At 38.6% G+C, this 15,475-nt stretch overlaps 1 protein-coding gene across 2 annotated transcripts in view; it reads right to left on the reverse strand.

The window, feature by feature from the left end:
• Positions 1–15,475, reverse strand: part of NUP205 (nucleoporin 205) — a 93,073-nt gene that overhangs the window by 65,050 nt on the left and 12,548 nt on the right. Inside the window, exons 6-13 of one of the 2 annotated variants that reach the window (XM_021709962.1) lie at positions 14,935–15,163; positions 12,943–13,116; positions 10,948–10,949; positions 8,215–8,390; positions 5,827–5,943; positions 5,199–5,336; positions 2,051–2,201; positions 505–710 (exon numbers count right to left, since the gene is read on the reverse strand). In XM_021709962.1, the coding sequence (XP_021565637.1) occupies positions 505–710; positions 2,051–2,201; positions 5,199–5,336; positions 5,827–5,943; positions 8,215–8,358 (756 nt within the window). In that variant the 5' untranslated portion in view covers positions 8,359–8,390; positions 10,948–10,949; positions 12,943–13,116; positions 14,935–15,163. The remainder of the gene's footprint in view (positions 1–504; positions 711–2,050; positions 2,202–5,198; positions 5,337–5,826; positions 5,944–8,214; positions 8,391–10,947; positions 10,950–12,942; positions 13,117–14,934; positions 15,164–15,475) is intronic. The other variant, XM_008053038.1, reaches the window with a different exon arrangement.

Genomic DNA, 15,475 nt, shown 5'->3' on the forward strand with positions numbered 1-15,475 from the left:
CCAGCTAATTTTTTTTTTGGTGTGATTTATTGTAGAGATGAGTTCTCACCAAGTTTCCCAGACTGGCCTTGAACACCTGGGCTCAGGCAACTCTCTCGCCTCGGCCTCCCTAAGTACTAGGATTACCGGCTGAGTCATCATACCCAGCCACCTAAGAAACCATCTAAAAAATATGCATCCAGATCCTTTTCGATTTCATAAACATAATGACTAGGTATTTGTGCACATATGAGAGATGTGCCACCCTCAAACCTTGTTATGATATGGGCACATTACTCTTCTGACAAGGAACTTCGAAAAATATACATCCAACAACTGTCTCTTATTTGCGCTTATGACTACTTTCTTTCAAGTTCAGGTTATTATTTTCATACTAACATTATGCCAATGAGCAGGACTAGCATAACTTACACCCTCTAAACTTTAACCATTAAGAGAAAATTTGGGGGCCCCTTAAAATGTGCTGGGATACGAATAAAAACATGCTCGGCATGGGCTACCTACCCAAGTAATGATGGTAGATGTGAGCTGTAAAAAAGCAATCAATCCATCTTGCTCCTTCTGGGTGATGCCACGTGAAGGAAGATGACGATACTGAACACTATCCGCACTTGGAAGATCCTTTCGGAGATGCTCATGATAAAGCATCAACGAGTGAAAGAAATGTTCCCAGGAAACAGGACTGCCACCAGCTCCCTGAATATTTTCAACTGTAAAGTAAGATGGCATATTTTCTATAAAAAATGTCTAGGCATTTAATTGGGAATGACAAGAAAATTAACTTAAAACTATAAGCTTTGTTTCCCTTTATCTTAGCACAAAGGCAATCTCTGTCTTGGATTAAGCATGTGTTGAAAATAGGTTAGAATCTCTATGAGGCAGAACTCCGGATTAATTCTTCCAATGAATTAATTTTTACTCAAGAATGGGATGGTGTCCATGTAAATGAAAAGATAAATTACTCTGGATATCAGTTCCTACTTCATATCCAGGAGAGTTCTCTCTGCCATCATGTAACTAACTGTACAGGGCTGCTTTCTCCCACAGAATAATTGACAAATGTTGAGCTTGAATTCCCAAACAGATAACTACAGTCTTTTTTGTTTTTGTAAATTACACTACTCCGTAACATACCAAGCACTGGGAACAGAAACATGATACAAAAATAGTCGGGTCTTGAAAAAAAGGCAATATACTGGCTTTGGAATCAGGCTGAACTTGAGTTTGAATCATGGCTCCCCAATTACTTGTGACCTTGGTAAATTACTTAACTTCTCTAAACCCCAGTGTTTTCACATGTAAAATTGAAAATAGCAATCATATTAGCCGGCACAGTGGATCATGCCTGTAATCCCAGCACTTTGGGAGGTGGGGGCAAGAGGATTGCCTGAACCCATGGGTTTGAGACCAGCCTGGGCAACATGGCCAAACCTTTTCTACATTAAATTTAAAAAATTAGCTGGGTGTGGTGGCGCATGCCTGTAGTTCCACCTACTTGAAAGGCTGAAGCAGAAGGATCGCCTGAGCCCAGCAGGTGGAGGCTGCGGTGGCCATGAGCATGCAACTGCACGTCAGCCTGGGCGACAGAAAAACCAGATGTCTCATTTGTGTTCCCTTTTGCAGTGTTTTTGGTTTAACCAGAACTAAATCTAAAAATTAAATGAGGAAGCTGTGTGAATCAAGAGAAAAACTTTTAAGTACTGAAATTTAGAAAGCAAGTACTTTTGAACATTAATTAAAAGAAATCAAACTTATGTGGCAAGGGTATATACAGTTTGTTTCGTGCACCAGATGTGCTCTTGAAAACTTATATCCTCATTCTGATTTGTTTAACTGAGCTCTATTTTATAAAGAAGAATGGCAAAGTTCCCCAATCATAACCAAGGCATCACTATGCACAAAGCCGCCAGTATGCTTCCTTCCCCTATTATTATAAAAACTATTTATACTTCTGGCAGAACCTAGCACAAATAACCAATATTCACTAATAAGTAGTGAGATACTGGACTCAAGAATATAATGACAAACTTAACCTCTAGATTTTCCTTACCATGACTACTACCATTGACTTTAAGTAGACTGAAACAGTAGTGGGCACACTGGGGCCCATTGGCCAATCCCTGGAGCATTTTCAAATAAGGAATATAAATAGTTGGAGGCAACAGGTCACCCATTTGCCTAACAAACTTTGACAAGACAACCTGAAATAAAGAAAAATAAATAGTTTACATGATTATGTATGTTAAAGCACCATGGGCAAGCTAATAAAGACTACATATGAAATAAAACTCATTAAGTGCTGATTTAGCCCTCGCAAAACAGAAATTTAACCGACTTTCTACTGATGAAAAATTATTTTTTTAGGCTTGTCATTAGCAATTTAACAGAATTATGGAATAATATCTTTGTGAACATGAACCATTTTTTCAAAATTTCACAAAAATGCAAGACTATTCATATTTTAAATATTAGGGGTGCCAAAAAAAGTATGCACATCTTAAGAGATGCTATCTATGTATTGCTTTTTGAAGTTGAACTGAATTATAGTAGCCATGTGTAGTATGACCTTCTCTCAAAACATGGTAATCAAATGAATGCTAGAGTCGTCATGCAATAGAACAGTCAAAGAAAATGGCAGAAGCATGGTTGTTCCAGGAATGCAAAACCACTTTGAAGTGGTAATTGAAAGTTGAGAAAATTGTGGAAGTACAACAATAAAGAGGGTGTGTATGTGCATCAGAAACTCTGGCACATCTAACAACTACAACCATTTGTGAGAAGTCTGAGATGCATGGTACTGTGAGTGATGTGCACAAGGGAAGATCTGGGAGGTTTCACACATCAAGTCCTGCTTCTACTGCTATGGTGTTGGAACAGTACACGCTTTGGAACAGTTTCACTGTTCCAACACCATAGCAGTAGAAGCAGGACTTGATGTGCCACAGAAAGTTTTCATCCCAAGATTAGTGTTCTTAAAATGAATATACATTTTTTTTGGCACCCTCTGTATGCACAAAAGCTGAAGAAATTTAATCATTCAAAATTAAACAACAAATTCAAAAGTATATTTGGAGCCTCAGAGTTTCTATGTTCCAGCTGAATCAGTATGAAGACCTAGGAACTTGAAATCATCTTCAGTGGTAACCCAAAAATATTCTGTATGTTTAAGTTATAATATCATGCTGCTATACTGCTGTTCTCTATGCCCACTTTTTAGTTTTCTTTTTTCTGAAAATGTTACAATCTCTGTTCCAGCTGAATCAGTATGAAGACCTAGGAACTTGAAATCATCTTCAGGTAACCCAAAAATATTCTGTATGTTTAAGTTATAATATCATGCTGCTATACTCCTGTTCTCTATGCCCACTTTTTAGTTTTCTTTTTTCTGAAAATGTTACAATCTCTGAATATTATTGTTAAATCTGATAAATGGTTTTATGATCATATAGGAAAACATCCTTGTTTTTAAGAGATCTATATTTTCTTAAACACTGGGATGAAATGTCATGCTGCTAGTCAGGTGCAGTAGCTCAAGCCTGTAATCCCAGCACTTTGGGAGGCCTAAGTGAGAGGATGGCCTGAGTCTGCAGGTCCATGACCAGCCTGGGCTACATAATGAGACCTCATCTCTATAATAAATCAACAAATTAGCTGGGCGTGGTAGCGCACGACTGACGTTCCGGCTACTTGGAAGGCTGAGGTGGAAGGATCGCTGGAGCCCAGCAGGTTGATACTGGGGTGGCCATGAGCGTGCCACTCCACTTAAGCCTGGGAGACAGAGTGAGATTTCAACTCAAAAAAAAAAAAATTGTTGTCTACAATTTACATTAAATAAAAATAATAAGAGCTGTCTGTGCTCATGCCTATAATTCTGAAACTTTGGGAGGCGAAGGTGAGAGGATTGTCTGAACCCAGGGGCGTGAGACTAGCCTGGGCAACTTGGTGAGACCTCGGCTCTACAATAAATCAAAAATTTAGCCTGGCATGATGGCATGTGGCCGTAGTTCCAGTTACTTGAAAGGCTGAGGCGGAAGGATCGTCTAAACCCAGCAAGTTGAGGCTGCGGTGGCCATGGTGAACCACTGCACTCCAGCCTGGGCAACAGAATGAGATTCTGACTAAAAAATAAATAAAGCAAACACAGTAACAAGTTAATTTGGCATGTAAAATTAAGATGTCTTGATGTGTCTGTATCTTTATATTTGTTCTGTATCTTTTAAATTTTTCATAATGCAGATTTTTTTAACTTAAAATTTTAACCTAAATTCTTTTCTAAAACATTTAAGTGGGAAAAAACTGAAACAATAAATATAAGAAATACAGTTTTTTAAAAAGTTATTAAATTAAAAATATGCAGCATGAATGTTTCTAGAACAAAAACCTGGAGAAAATGAATATTATATGAAAATCAATTTTATTTGCTTCTACTCAAACTTAGTTAATATAGGATATAAAATGAACTTTGTCTACATTATCTACACATGCATAGGAATTTTGCCATCAATTAAAATTTCTAAAACGTTTTCTTTTGATTTTCTTTGATTAGGAGTCTCACTGTCATCCAGGTTGGAGTGCAGTGGCACACTCAAGGCCACCATAGCCTTGCCCTGCTGCGCTTAGGTGATCCTTCCACCTCACCCTTCCAAGTAGCTGGAAAGACAGGCAAGCACCTGCCCGACTAATTTTTTTAATTTTTATTTATTGTAGGGATGAGGTCTCACCAAGTTGCCCAGGCTGGTCTTGAACCCATGGGTTCAGGCAATCCTCTCACCTCCACCTCCCAAAGTGCTGGGATTACAGGTGTAAGCTACCACGCCAGGCTAAAACCTTTTTCTTTAATAACTGTACCTTTCCTATCTTCCCCACTTGGTAAGAATTATGTATATTAGTTATTTTCATGTTTACAGAAGACAAATTTACTAACAAAACTCAAATAAGTGATACATAAAGAAACTAGATGCCTTTCTATCTCACATATCTAGTTTCTAATAAAGAGTTGACTATAGCTCCAAAATGATCAGAACTTAAATTTAAGGGTTTCAAATTTTCTTAAATAAAAGAGAAAAGTGTAACTTTCTAAAGGTTACACTATGGTCATTTGTGTTAAAAGGAATAACATCAGAGAATAACAACTTTCATGTTTTCAAGATTCCCAATTGCCGTACCAGATTATAAAAGAAGAAAACCTAAAGACTCACCTGGCGTTGAGGAGGTCGCTGATGAGCCACCCCTAGGTAAGAACCCATAATAGTTGGAGTCTGAAGAGGCTCTGAAGGACACCAATATTCGAGAGCAAGCTCCAAATGAAAGGGATTCTTTTTATATAGCTCACCAATCTGCAAAGAGTAAATAAACACTGTGGGAAAATGCCTATGACTAAAAAATTACTTTAAATTAAAAAGTACATTTGTACTGAAATCTCTTGTGAATTTAAAGTATTAGATTTGGCCCGTTGCAGTGGCTCATACCTATAATCCCAGCACTTTGGGAAACCGAATGAGAGAACTGCCTGAGCCCATGGGTTTGAGCCCAGCCTGGGCAACTTGGCAAGACCTCATCTCTACAATAAATAAAAACAAAAAAATTAGCCCGGCGTGGTGGCACATGCCTTTAGTTCCAGCTACTTGGAAGGCTGAGGCGGAAGGATCACCTGAGACCAGCAGGTTGAGGCTGCGGTAGCCATGAGTATACCACTGCACTCCAGCTTAGGCGACAGAGTAAGACTCCAACTCAAAATAAATAAATAAAGGATTAGACCTAAAATTCTCCAAAGTTAGAGAAAAATAAGTGAGAGAGATATGACAAGCTTCTAACATGATGGCTTACCAAGAGCATTAAGTGTTCCAGATCCCTCCTAAGTGAAATTGGGGGTTCATTACCCATCTGCATACTCATGTGAATCATTCGAGCATCTTCATCTGCCCGATTCCTCAGCTGTTTCACCTATTAGGTTTATTAGATACAGTTTAACACATAAGTTTATTATATGTGGGCTAATAATAAAATAAAAAAATCAGGGCCTGACTGTTCTAAAGCGATTACATATAAGATAAACATTGTTTAAATATCTTTCCACTTTAGTAGCATGAAGAAATATGCTAGGAATTTTACTGCAATATTATTATCCAAAATATGTAACATTTTAAAATTTCATTACATTTTCCACTTTAGAGAAGCTGCAGTTAACCATAGTGTTTGAAATAGGGAACATTACTGATATTTGTGTGTAACATTTCTTCATTGGGTTAGATTAGCCCAAACTTTGCAGGAGATTTAGCATCCCTAGAACTACCTAATAACTATTCATAACAACACTAGTCATTGCAACAAGTAAAACTGATCCTGCTTATTTATTTTACTTATTTTGCTTTGGGTTTAATTTGCTCTTTTCATTTTTTTTTCTTTCAGAGCAAAACACTCTGAAGAGGACTATAGTCCTAGTTGAGATTCACTACCTTATAATAATTGTGTGAACTAAATGCCTAGAGAAATAAGAAACTACTTCTCCCTAAAAAAAAAATTGGCCAGGCATGGTGACTCACACCTGTAATTCCAGCACTTTAGGAGGCAGAGGTAAGAGGATTGCCTGAGCCCATAGGTTCGAGATCTGTCTGGGCAACATGGCGAGACCTCATCTCTATAATAAATCAAGAAATTAGCCAAGTGTGGTGGTGTGCAACTGTGGTTCCAGCTACATGGAAGGCTGAAGCAGAAGGATCACCTGAGCCCAGCAGGTCGAGGATGCGGAGGCCGTGATCATGACACTGCACTCCAGTCTGGGTGACAGAGGGAGACTCCAACTCAAAAAAAAAAAAAAAAAGAAAGAAAGAAACAAAATGAAAAGAGCAAATAAAACCCAAAGCAAAACAAGTAAAATAATAAAGAGTAAAAATCAGTAACAGTGAAACAAAATATTTAAAAGTCAGTGTAGCCAAAAGCTGATTCACTGGAAAGATCAGTAAGACAGATAAACCTCTAGCCAGATTAATGAAGAACAGAGGGAGAAGACACAAATGACCAATATTAGGAAATAAAGAGAAAACATTATATGCAGATCTACAGAAACAAAAAGTAGAACATAGGAATATTAGGAATAGATTTATGCCAATCAACCTGATAATATGAATAAAATGGACAAATTCTGACAGATACAAAACTTATTGAAGAAACGAGTTATCTAAACAGTCCTATATTTTAAAATTCTAGTATCCCAGAATTGTGTGAATAAATTCACTATTTTCCTTATTCAAGCCATTTAGGATTTGCTATCCGAATTCCTCTCACACTTCATCTTTCCAGATGATTATTATCTTACCATAAACAAAATCCCACCTGGACTACTAAACTTCTCCGCCTTAACTTTCTTAAGTATTAATTTTTGCAAGTATAAAATGAAAAGATGGCCAGGCTCGGTGGCTCAGCCTGTAATCCCAGCACTTTGGGAGGCCAAGGCAAGTGGATTGTCTGAGCCCACGGGTTTGAGACCAGTACAGGCAACTTGGCGAGACCTCGTCTCTATAATAAATAAAAAAATTAGCCAGGTGTGGTAGCGTGAGCCTGTAGCTCTGGCTACTTGGAAGGCTGAGGCAGAAGGATTGCCGGAGCCCAGCAGGTCGATGCTGGGGTGGTTATGAGCGAGCCACTGCACTCAGCCTGGGGGACAGAGTGAGACTTCTACTCAAAAAATAAATAAATAAAATAAATAATACAAAATGAAAAGATTATCAGGCTTCTTCCCACCCACATTCTGATGCTAGCCTACCCCTTTCAAGTCCTTCAAGGTTGCTATTCTAGTACTTAGTGAGCTATCCTTAGCCTAAATAAATCAATTGTAATTTACAGTCTATACTTCTCGACTTAGTTACTATTTATATTTTCCTGTGTATGCATTGTATCTTTTTAAATAGACTATAAATTCTTTGCTGGTGGAGGGTAAACCTCCTATTTATTTGTCTTCTTCACATTTTTCTTCTTAGACTTATTCCCATTTAATGGTGTTTATTTCATTTTCATGAGTCACAAACTGATTCTCAAGATGTAACACAACTACTATCTAACTTTAGTCAATATTAAAAACTTACTTGTTTTCAAAACATATAGTTAGTTAGTTTTAAATTATTTCATAAAATTCTACTCTGATTCTTTTTGTGGGGAAAAAAAAGAAACTATTTTATAAATTTCTTCCACTATTTATTTATGCCAAATTATACTTACCTTCATTGGCATAAGTGCAAGGAAATCTGTGATGAGATTATGAATTCTACGAATATAAAATTCCTCCTGATAAAAGTTTTCTGACACCACTACGGATTCAGTGAGGAACAGGAAAACACTGTCAGCAATCGCAAGCTCTGCCATTGCTTCATCTGCTTCTGTGAATTCAGCCAAAGCTAAAAATATATTTTCAAAAACAGTACATGGAAGAAAAGTCATTAACCCAGATTATATCCCATAATACTTTGCTGATGGTTCAAAGATCTTCCCAGCCTTCTAGCATATGCACACACAAAAAGACTACGTATAACTGTAATTGACTCACAAACCCCAAAGAACTAAAAATGTGCATTAGAAAAACACATGCTCTTCACAATATCATAATTGATGAAAATTAAACTTGACAGATCTGTTCTGAAACACTGTCTATACTTCTTGATTACTTACAGTTACTATCCATATTTTCTTGTGTATGTATTGTATCTCTTTAAATAGACTATAAATTCTTTGCTGGCAGTTACTGTAGTCAGGGTGTTGTTATCGTAAAAATTAAATACTCGCCAGTCGAGGCGGCTCATGCCTACAGTCCCAGCACTTTGGAAGGCTGAGGTGAGAGGACTGATTGTGCAGGGGTTTGAGACCAGCCTGGGCAACCTGGTGAGACCTCATCGTGACAAAAAAATCAAAAAAGGAGCCGGACAAGGTGATGTGTGTGCCTGTGGTTCCAGCTACTTGGAAGGCTGAAGCAGAAAGATCGCCTGAGCCCAGCAGGTCGAGGCTGTAGTGGCTGTGAGCATGTTACTGCACTGCAGCCTAGGTAATAGAGTGAGACTCTGACTCAGAATAATAGTAATAATGATAAACAAATAATAATAATAATGATGATGATATGCAGTGGCTCATGCCTGCAATCCCAGCACTTTGGGAGACGGAGGCAAGAGGATTACTTGAGCTCAGAGGTTTAAGACCAGACTGAACAACATGGCAAGACCTCGTTTCTACAACAGTTGAAAAATCAGCTGGACACGGTGACACATGCCTATAGTTCCAGCTACTTGGAAGGCTGAGGCGAAAGTATCACCTGAACCCAACAGGTCAAGGCTGCGGTGACTGTGAGTGTGCCACTGCACTCCAGCCTGGGTGACAGAGTGAGACTCCAACTCAAAATAATAATAACAACAACAACAACAAAAACAACAACAACGAATTCCAAACACTGGAATTAAAATCGTAAGATAATTGATTTAAAAATTAGTTCTTCTGTAATCCAGCACTTTGGGAAGCCGAGACAAGTGGATTGCCTGAGCTTGCAGGCTTGAGACCAGCCCAGGCAACTTGGCGAGACCTCGCCTCTGTAATAAATCAAAAATTAGTCAGGCATGGTAGCACACGCCTGCAGTTCCGGCTACTTAGAAGGCTGAGGTGGAAGAAGGATCACCCAGCAGGTCGACGCTGGGGTGGCTGTGAGTATGTCACTGCACTCCAGACTGGGCAACAGAGACACCAACTCAGAAAAAAAAACAATTAGTTCTTGAAAATCATTTAGGTAATAAGGCATTACTAATATCTTCAGATATAAACTATATATAAATATAAATTGAGATAATAATACACTAAAATTCTGTACTTCAGTGAAACTCCAAACATGCTTTTCATAAAATAAGAATGAATATACTTGATAAACTTTCCAGAAATCTGTAAAGAGAGTAGAAACTAATTTTTCAAATTTGATATCCTACTAATCTAGATTATTTGAAAATGTTACTATTTCAGTAATGCAAAATAAGCTATTCATCTTTTCCAGGAATTTTTAAAATGTAAATTAGCAAAAAAAATTTCAGATTTTAAAAATAATAATACTTTATTTAATAAAGCTTATAAAAGGGTATGAGTACATAAAGTCAAAGGTATTAAGTAGCCAAAGATCTGGGAACTGAGACCAGGGTTATGATTCCTAAACTTTATTTACTGTTCATTGTACAGCAAATCATAGCATATTCCATTGAGCCTCTCAAGATGGGGGCCAACAGTATGGGGAATTACTGTGTAAGAATTTAATAATCACACAGACACTTAAAAGTTTAAAGAGTAACTTCATGCCAGAAAAGCATGAGGTAAGACCTCTAAATGAAGAGTATGTACAGCTAAGAAACAGAATTTATATGAGTGGAAAAATTAGCTACCTATTAGCATTAATATATATATTTTTAGAAAGCTTTTATTTTTATATAGTTATCACAGATATGTGAGGTACAAGTCAGGATTAACAAGTAGGCTTCATGCAGGTGAAGTTGGGGCCTCCACTGGTCCTCACTTTCTCTGGTTTGGGTGACATATCCTTATATATATATTTTAAGTGACCAAAAAAAGATTCTTAACACCAGAAAAAAAGTTTTCTGGAAATCTCTTGGGAAAAAATGATAAACTAGTGAACAAAATTTTTCTGGAATTATACAATTGATAAGATACTGGAGGCCGGGCGCGGTAGCTCATGGTTATAATCCCAGCACTTTGGAAGAGCAAGGTGAGAGGACTGAGACCAGCTGGGCAACTTGGTGAGACCCCATCTCTACAAAAAATCAAGAAAATTTAAGCGGGCATGGTAGTGTGTGCCTATGGGTTCCAGCTACTTGTAAGGCTCAGGTGAAAGGATCCCCTGAGTCCAGCAGGTTGAGACTATAGTGGCTGTGAGTGTGCCACTGCATTCCAGCCTGGGTGACAAAATGAGATTACAACTCAAAAAAAAAAAAGTATTGGACTGGGACTAGAAAACACTGACATGAATTATAAACTTGAATAAAACTTTTCCAGATTTACTATAAAAACTTACAGAGGTGATGACTCTCTGAGCTCCAAATTACAAGCACAGTTCTCACTTTCGCTGGGTAAAGCATTATTAGCATGGTAATTATATGAATGTAAATAGTAGAACAGAAAATGCTATACTGGATTAACAGACTGTTAAAAGTCAGAATTCCACATCTGTTCTCCAATGACCTAAATATTTCCTTTCTAATACATTGTTTTTTAAAATAATTCTTTTTTTTTTTTTTTTTTTTGGTTGGGCTCAGTGGCTCAGCCTGTAATCCCAGCACTTTGGGAAGCCGAGTCAAGTGGATTGCCTGAGCCCACGGGTTTGAGACCAGCCCGGGCAACTTGGTGAGACCTTATCTCTACAATAAATCAAAAAACCAGTCGGGTGTGATAGTACATGCCTGTAGTCCTGGCTACTTAGAAGGTTGAGGGGAAAGGACCGCCAGAGTCCAGCAGGTTGATGCTGGAGTGGCCATGAGTGTGCCGCTGAACTCCAGTCTGGCTGACGGAGTGAGATTCCAACTTAAAAAAAAAAAATTGGCCGGGCTCAGTGACTCAGCCTGTAATCCCAGCACTTTGGGAGGCCGAGACAAGTGGATTGTCTAAGCCTGCAGGTTTGAGACCAACCCAGGCAACTTGATAAGACCTTGTCTCTACAGTAAGTAAAAAAAAAAAAAAAAAAAAAAATTAGCCAGGCATGGTCGTGCACACTTGTAGTTCCGGCTATTTGGAAGGCTGAGGTGGAAGGGCCGCCGGAGCTCATCAGGTCGATGCTGGGGTGGCCGTAAGTGAGCCACTGCACTCCAGCCTGGGCAACAGAGTGAGACTCCATTTCAAAAAAAAAAAACAAACTCATTTTTAATTTGACACATGTAAAAAAATTGGTTTGTGAACCAAGAAGGAAAATGTATAAAAATGAAATAGTATACTTTAAAATATATATATATGTATCTTTAAATGAAAAATGAGGTCTCATTGTGTTGCCCAGCTTGGTCTCAAACTCCTAGACTTAAGCAATCCTCTCACCTTGGTCTCCCAAATTGCTGGGATTACAGGTGTGAGCAACCACACCCAGCTAAAAAATACATTTAATGTGATGCTGTCATTTTAAATTTTAAGCTTTCACTCTAAAGGCAAAAGAGGACCAGGCAGGGTGGCTCATGCCTATAATCCCAGCACTCTGGGAGGAGGAAGTGAGAGGATTGCCTGAGTTTAGGGTTTCGAGACCAGTCTGAGCAACATGGCAAGACCTCCTCTCTACAATAAATCAAGAAAATTAGCCGGTTGTGGTGGCACATGCCTGTGGTTCCAGCTACTTGGAAGGCTGAGGCAGAAGGTTCGCCTGAGCCTAGCAGGTGAGACTAATTCAAAAGGAAAAAAAAAAAAAAGGGGCAAAAGATCATTACCACTGGCTCCAAGAAAGTAAAGTAATATTTCACATAATATTGCCGGGCTCGGTGGCTCAGCCTGTAATCCCGCACCTTTGGAAGGCTGAGGTGAATGGATTGCCTGAGCCCGCGGGTTCAAGACCCGCCTGGGCAGCGAGACCTCATCTCTACAATAAATCAGAAAATCAGCTGGGCGTGGTAGCACATGCCTGTAATTCCGGCTACTTGGAAGGCTGAGGCAGAAGGATCGCCGGAGCCCAGCAGGTTGAGGCTGCGGTGGCTGGGAGCGGCCACGGCACTGCAGTCTGGGCAACAGAGTGAGACTCCAACTCAAAAAAAAAAAAGTAAAGTAATATTTCACATAATATCTTCTGTGAGACAAGGGGTTAAAAAAGATCTATTTTTTACTTCTACATTACAAAGTTTAATATAACTGTAGATGTCTTTCTATATGTCAAAGATAATATCACTTTCAAAATTTCATTAAGTGTTGACATAGTATTTCTCATAACAAAATTACCTAAACTCAATTTACCTGTCACATCAGGTAGCTGGGATATTCCCCTCAATGCCAGCGCCCACGCAAGTCTAACAGTGGCTTGGAGCCCAGGCAATTTCCAGGGTTGTGAGTCTTGAAGACGAGAGTGAATTGTTGCAATGTACTGTCTCTCTGTCAACAGTGGAAGTTGATTTATTATATCTGAAAACAGAAAAACAGATCACTTTACCAAACAGAAGATAAATTCTTGCTTTTGATATATAGGAATGTCTAAAAATCAGAAAATCTAAGTACGCTCACCGAAGAATGATGACTAACAAAATTAATGTTTAATATTCCAAAAAGTACACTACTGAAATGGTCTGTATACACACTAAAAACGAAAAAGACAACAATCCAAAATTTTAATTTCATTATTTTCAGTGATTTTCCTAGTGTACTATAAACAAACTAGAGAAAAGATACAGCCCTTTTTTCTATGCAAATAAAATCTAAAATATAAATGAGCCTGGTGCGATGGCTCACATCTGTTGTCTCACCACTTTGGGAGGCTGAGGAAGGTGGACTGCTTTAGTCCAGGAGTTCAAGACCAGCTTGGGCAATATAGCAAGACCTCATCTCTACAGACAATTAAAAAGTTAGTCAGGTGTGCTGGAGCATGCCTATAGTAGTATCAGCCTCTTTGAAGGCTGAGACAGAAGGAACAACTGAGACTAATAGTTTGAGGCTGCAGTGAGCCGTGATTGTGCTACTGCACTTAGCCTGAACAAGTGAGACTTTGACTAAAAAAAAAATTTTAAATAAAAAAATACATAAATCAATGCAATTTAGACATCAAAAAATTAGACTAGGCATGATGGCTCACGCCTATAATCCCAGCACTTTGGGAGGCCGAGGCAAAAGGATTACCTGAACCCAAGGATTAGAGACCAGCCTGGACAACTTGGAAAGACCTCATCTCTACAATAAATAAAAAAAATTAGCCAGGTGTAGTGTCACACGCCTGTGGATCCAGGTACTTGGAGGGCTGAGGTGGAAGAATTGACTGAACCCAGTAAATCAAGGCTATGGTGGCAGCTAGTGTGCCATTCCACTCCAGCCTGGGTGACAGAGTGAGACTCCAACTCAAAAAAAAAAAAAAAGTATTTACTTCATAGCAAATATATATCAAAGATGACATATTACTAAAATTAGTCATCTCTTAGAATATTTTCATGAAAGTTTTGAAAGTGTTTATAAATAGTAAAGAAATATGCAACGAACTAAACCAGGCATGTATAACTCAGGAACATGTATTATACATCTGTTAACACTTTCATTCCAAATACCAAAAAAACAGAAATAGGCTTATGATTATTTTTTAAATGTAATCTTTTACCTAATTATTCAAATATGGATGAATTACACACAGAAACAGAACAACTTTTTAATAGTTAAAATATCAACCATCAATTTTTTTTTTTTTGAGTCGGAGTCTCACTCTTTCACCCAGGCTGGAGTCCAATGGCACACTCATGGCCACTGCAGCCTTGACCTGCTTGGGCTCAGGAGATCCTTCCACCTCAGCCTTCTGAGGAGCTGGAACCAAAGACATGTGCCACCATGCCCAGCTAATTTTTTTATTTATTGTAGAGATGAGGTCTCACCATGTTGCCAGGGTTGGTCTCAAACCCGTGGGTTCAGGCAATCCTCTCACCTCGGCCTCTTCAAACTGGGATTATAGGCGTGAGCCACCACACCCGGCTTGAGTCTCATTTTATTGGAGACAAGGTTTTGCTCTGTTAACCGGGCTATATTGTACAGTGACATGATCATGGCTGATTTCAGCTTTAATCTCCTGGGCTCAAGTGATCCTCCTGCCTCAGCCTCCTTAAGGCTTCCGCCCTGCCTCAAATTATAGGTATGCGAAACAGGCTAGGCTAACTTTTTTTTGGTAGAGATGGGGTCTCGCTATGCTTCCCAGGCTGGTAAACCTGATGTAAAAAAAATAAGCATATGGAAAGATACACAATTCAATACCATCTCGTTCCTCTGTGCTTTGTTCTATAAAACTGATGTCAAAGCAGTAAAGAAGTGCCATAAGAAGAGCCAGGTTCACTGCATCCAGTGAGCCATTAGCCTCAACTGTCACTCTTTCCAGATGTCCAATAAGGAGGAGGGTGTCATCTTTGCCTAAAGGTGACTGACAAGCCCAGGCAAACAAGCTTTCTGCCAGAGACTGCCTACACTCCTTGATGAGATCAGAAACCTAGAAAAGAAAAACATGATTATCAGTGTAAAAAAATTACAGTGCAGCCTCATCTTATTTCAAAGTATATACTATATAGGTTAATGAAATAAACCTACATATATCAGTGATCCTAAAATCTCATCTTTGGAATTCTGAACAAATCCTACTGTCTTCTCCTTATCCTTAAATTCTTAAGAAATTGGGATGACCAATTTCTCAAAGATTCATTTCAGAAAAAGAACTAGAATGGCACATAAATGACTACAGAAGCTGAAATAACTACAAGTCAATTTCACGGACACAGCTGACTATGTACTTTATTATGCATTA

The sequence above is a fragment of the Carlito syrichta genome, unplaced genomic scaffold, assembly GCF_000164805.1.
Source record: "Carlito syrichta isolate Samal-C Ts95f unplaced genomic scaffold, Tarsius_syrichta-2.0.1 Scaffold287784, whole genome shotgun sequence".
In the NCBI taxonomy this organism is placed as follows: Eukaryota; Metazoa; Chordata; class Mammalia; order Primates; family Tarsiidae; genus Carlito; species Carlito syrichta.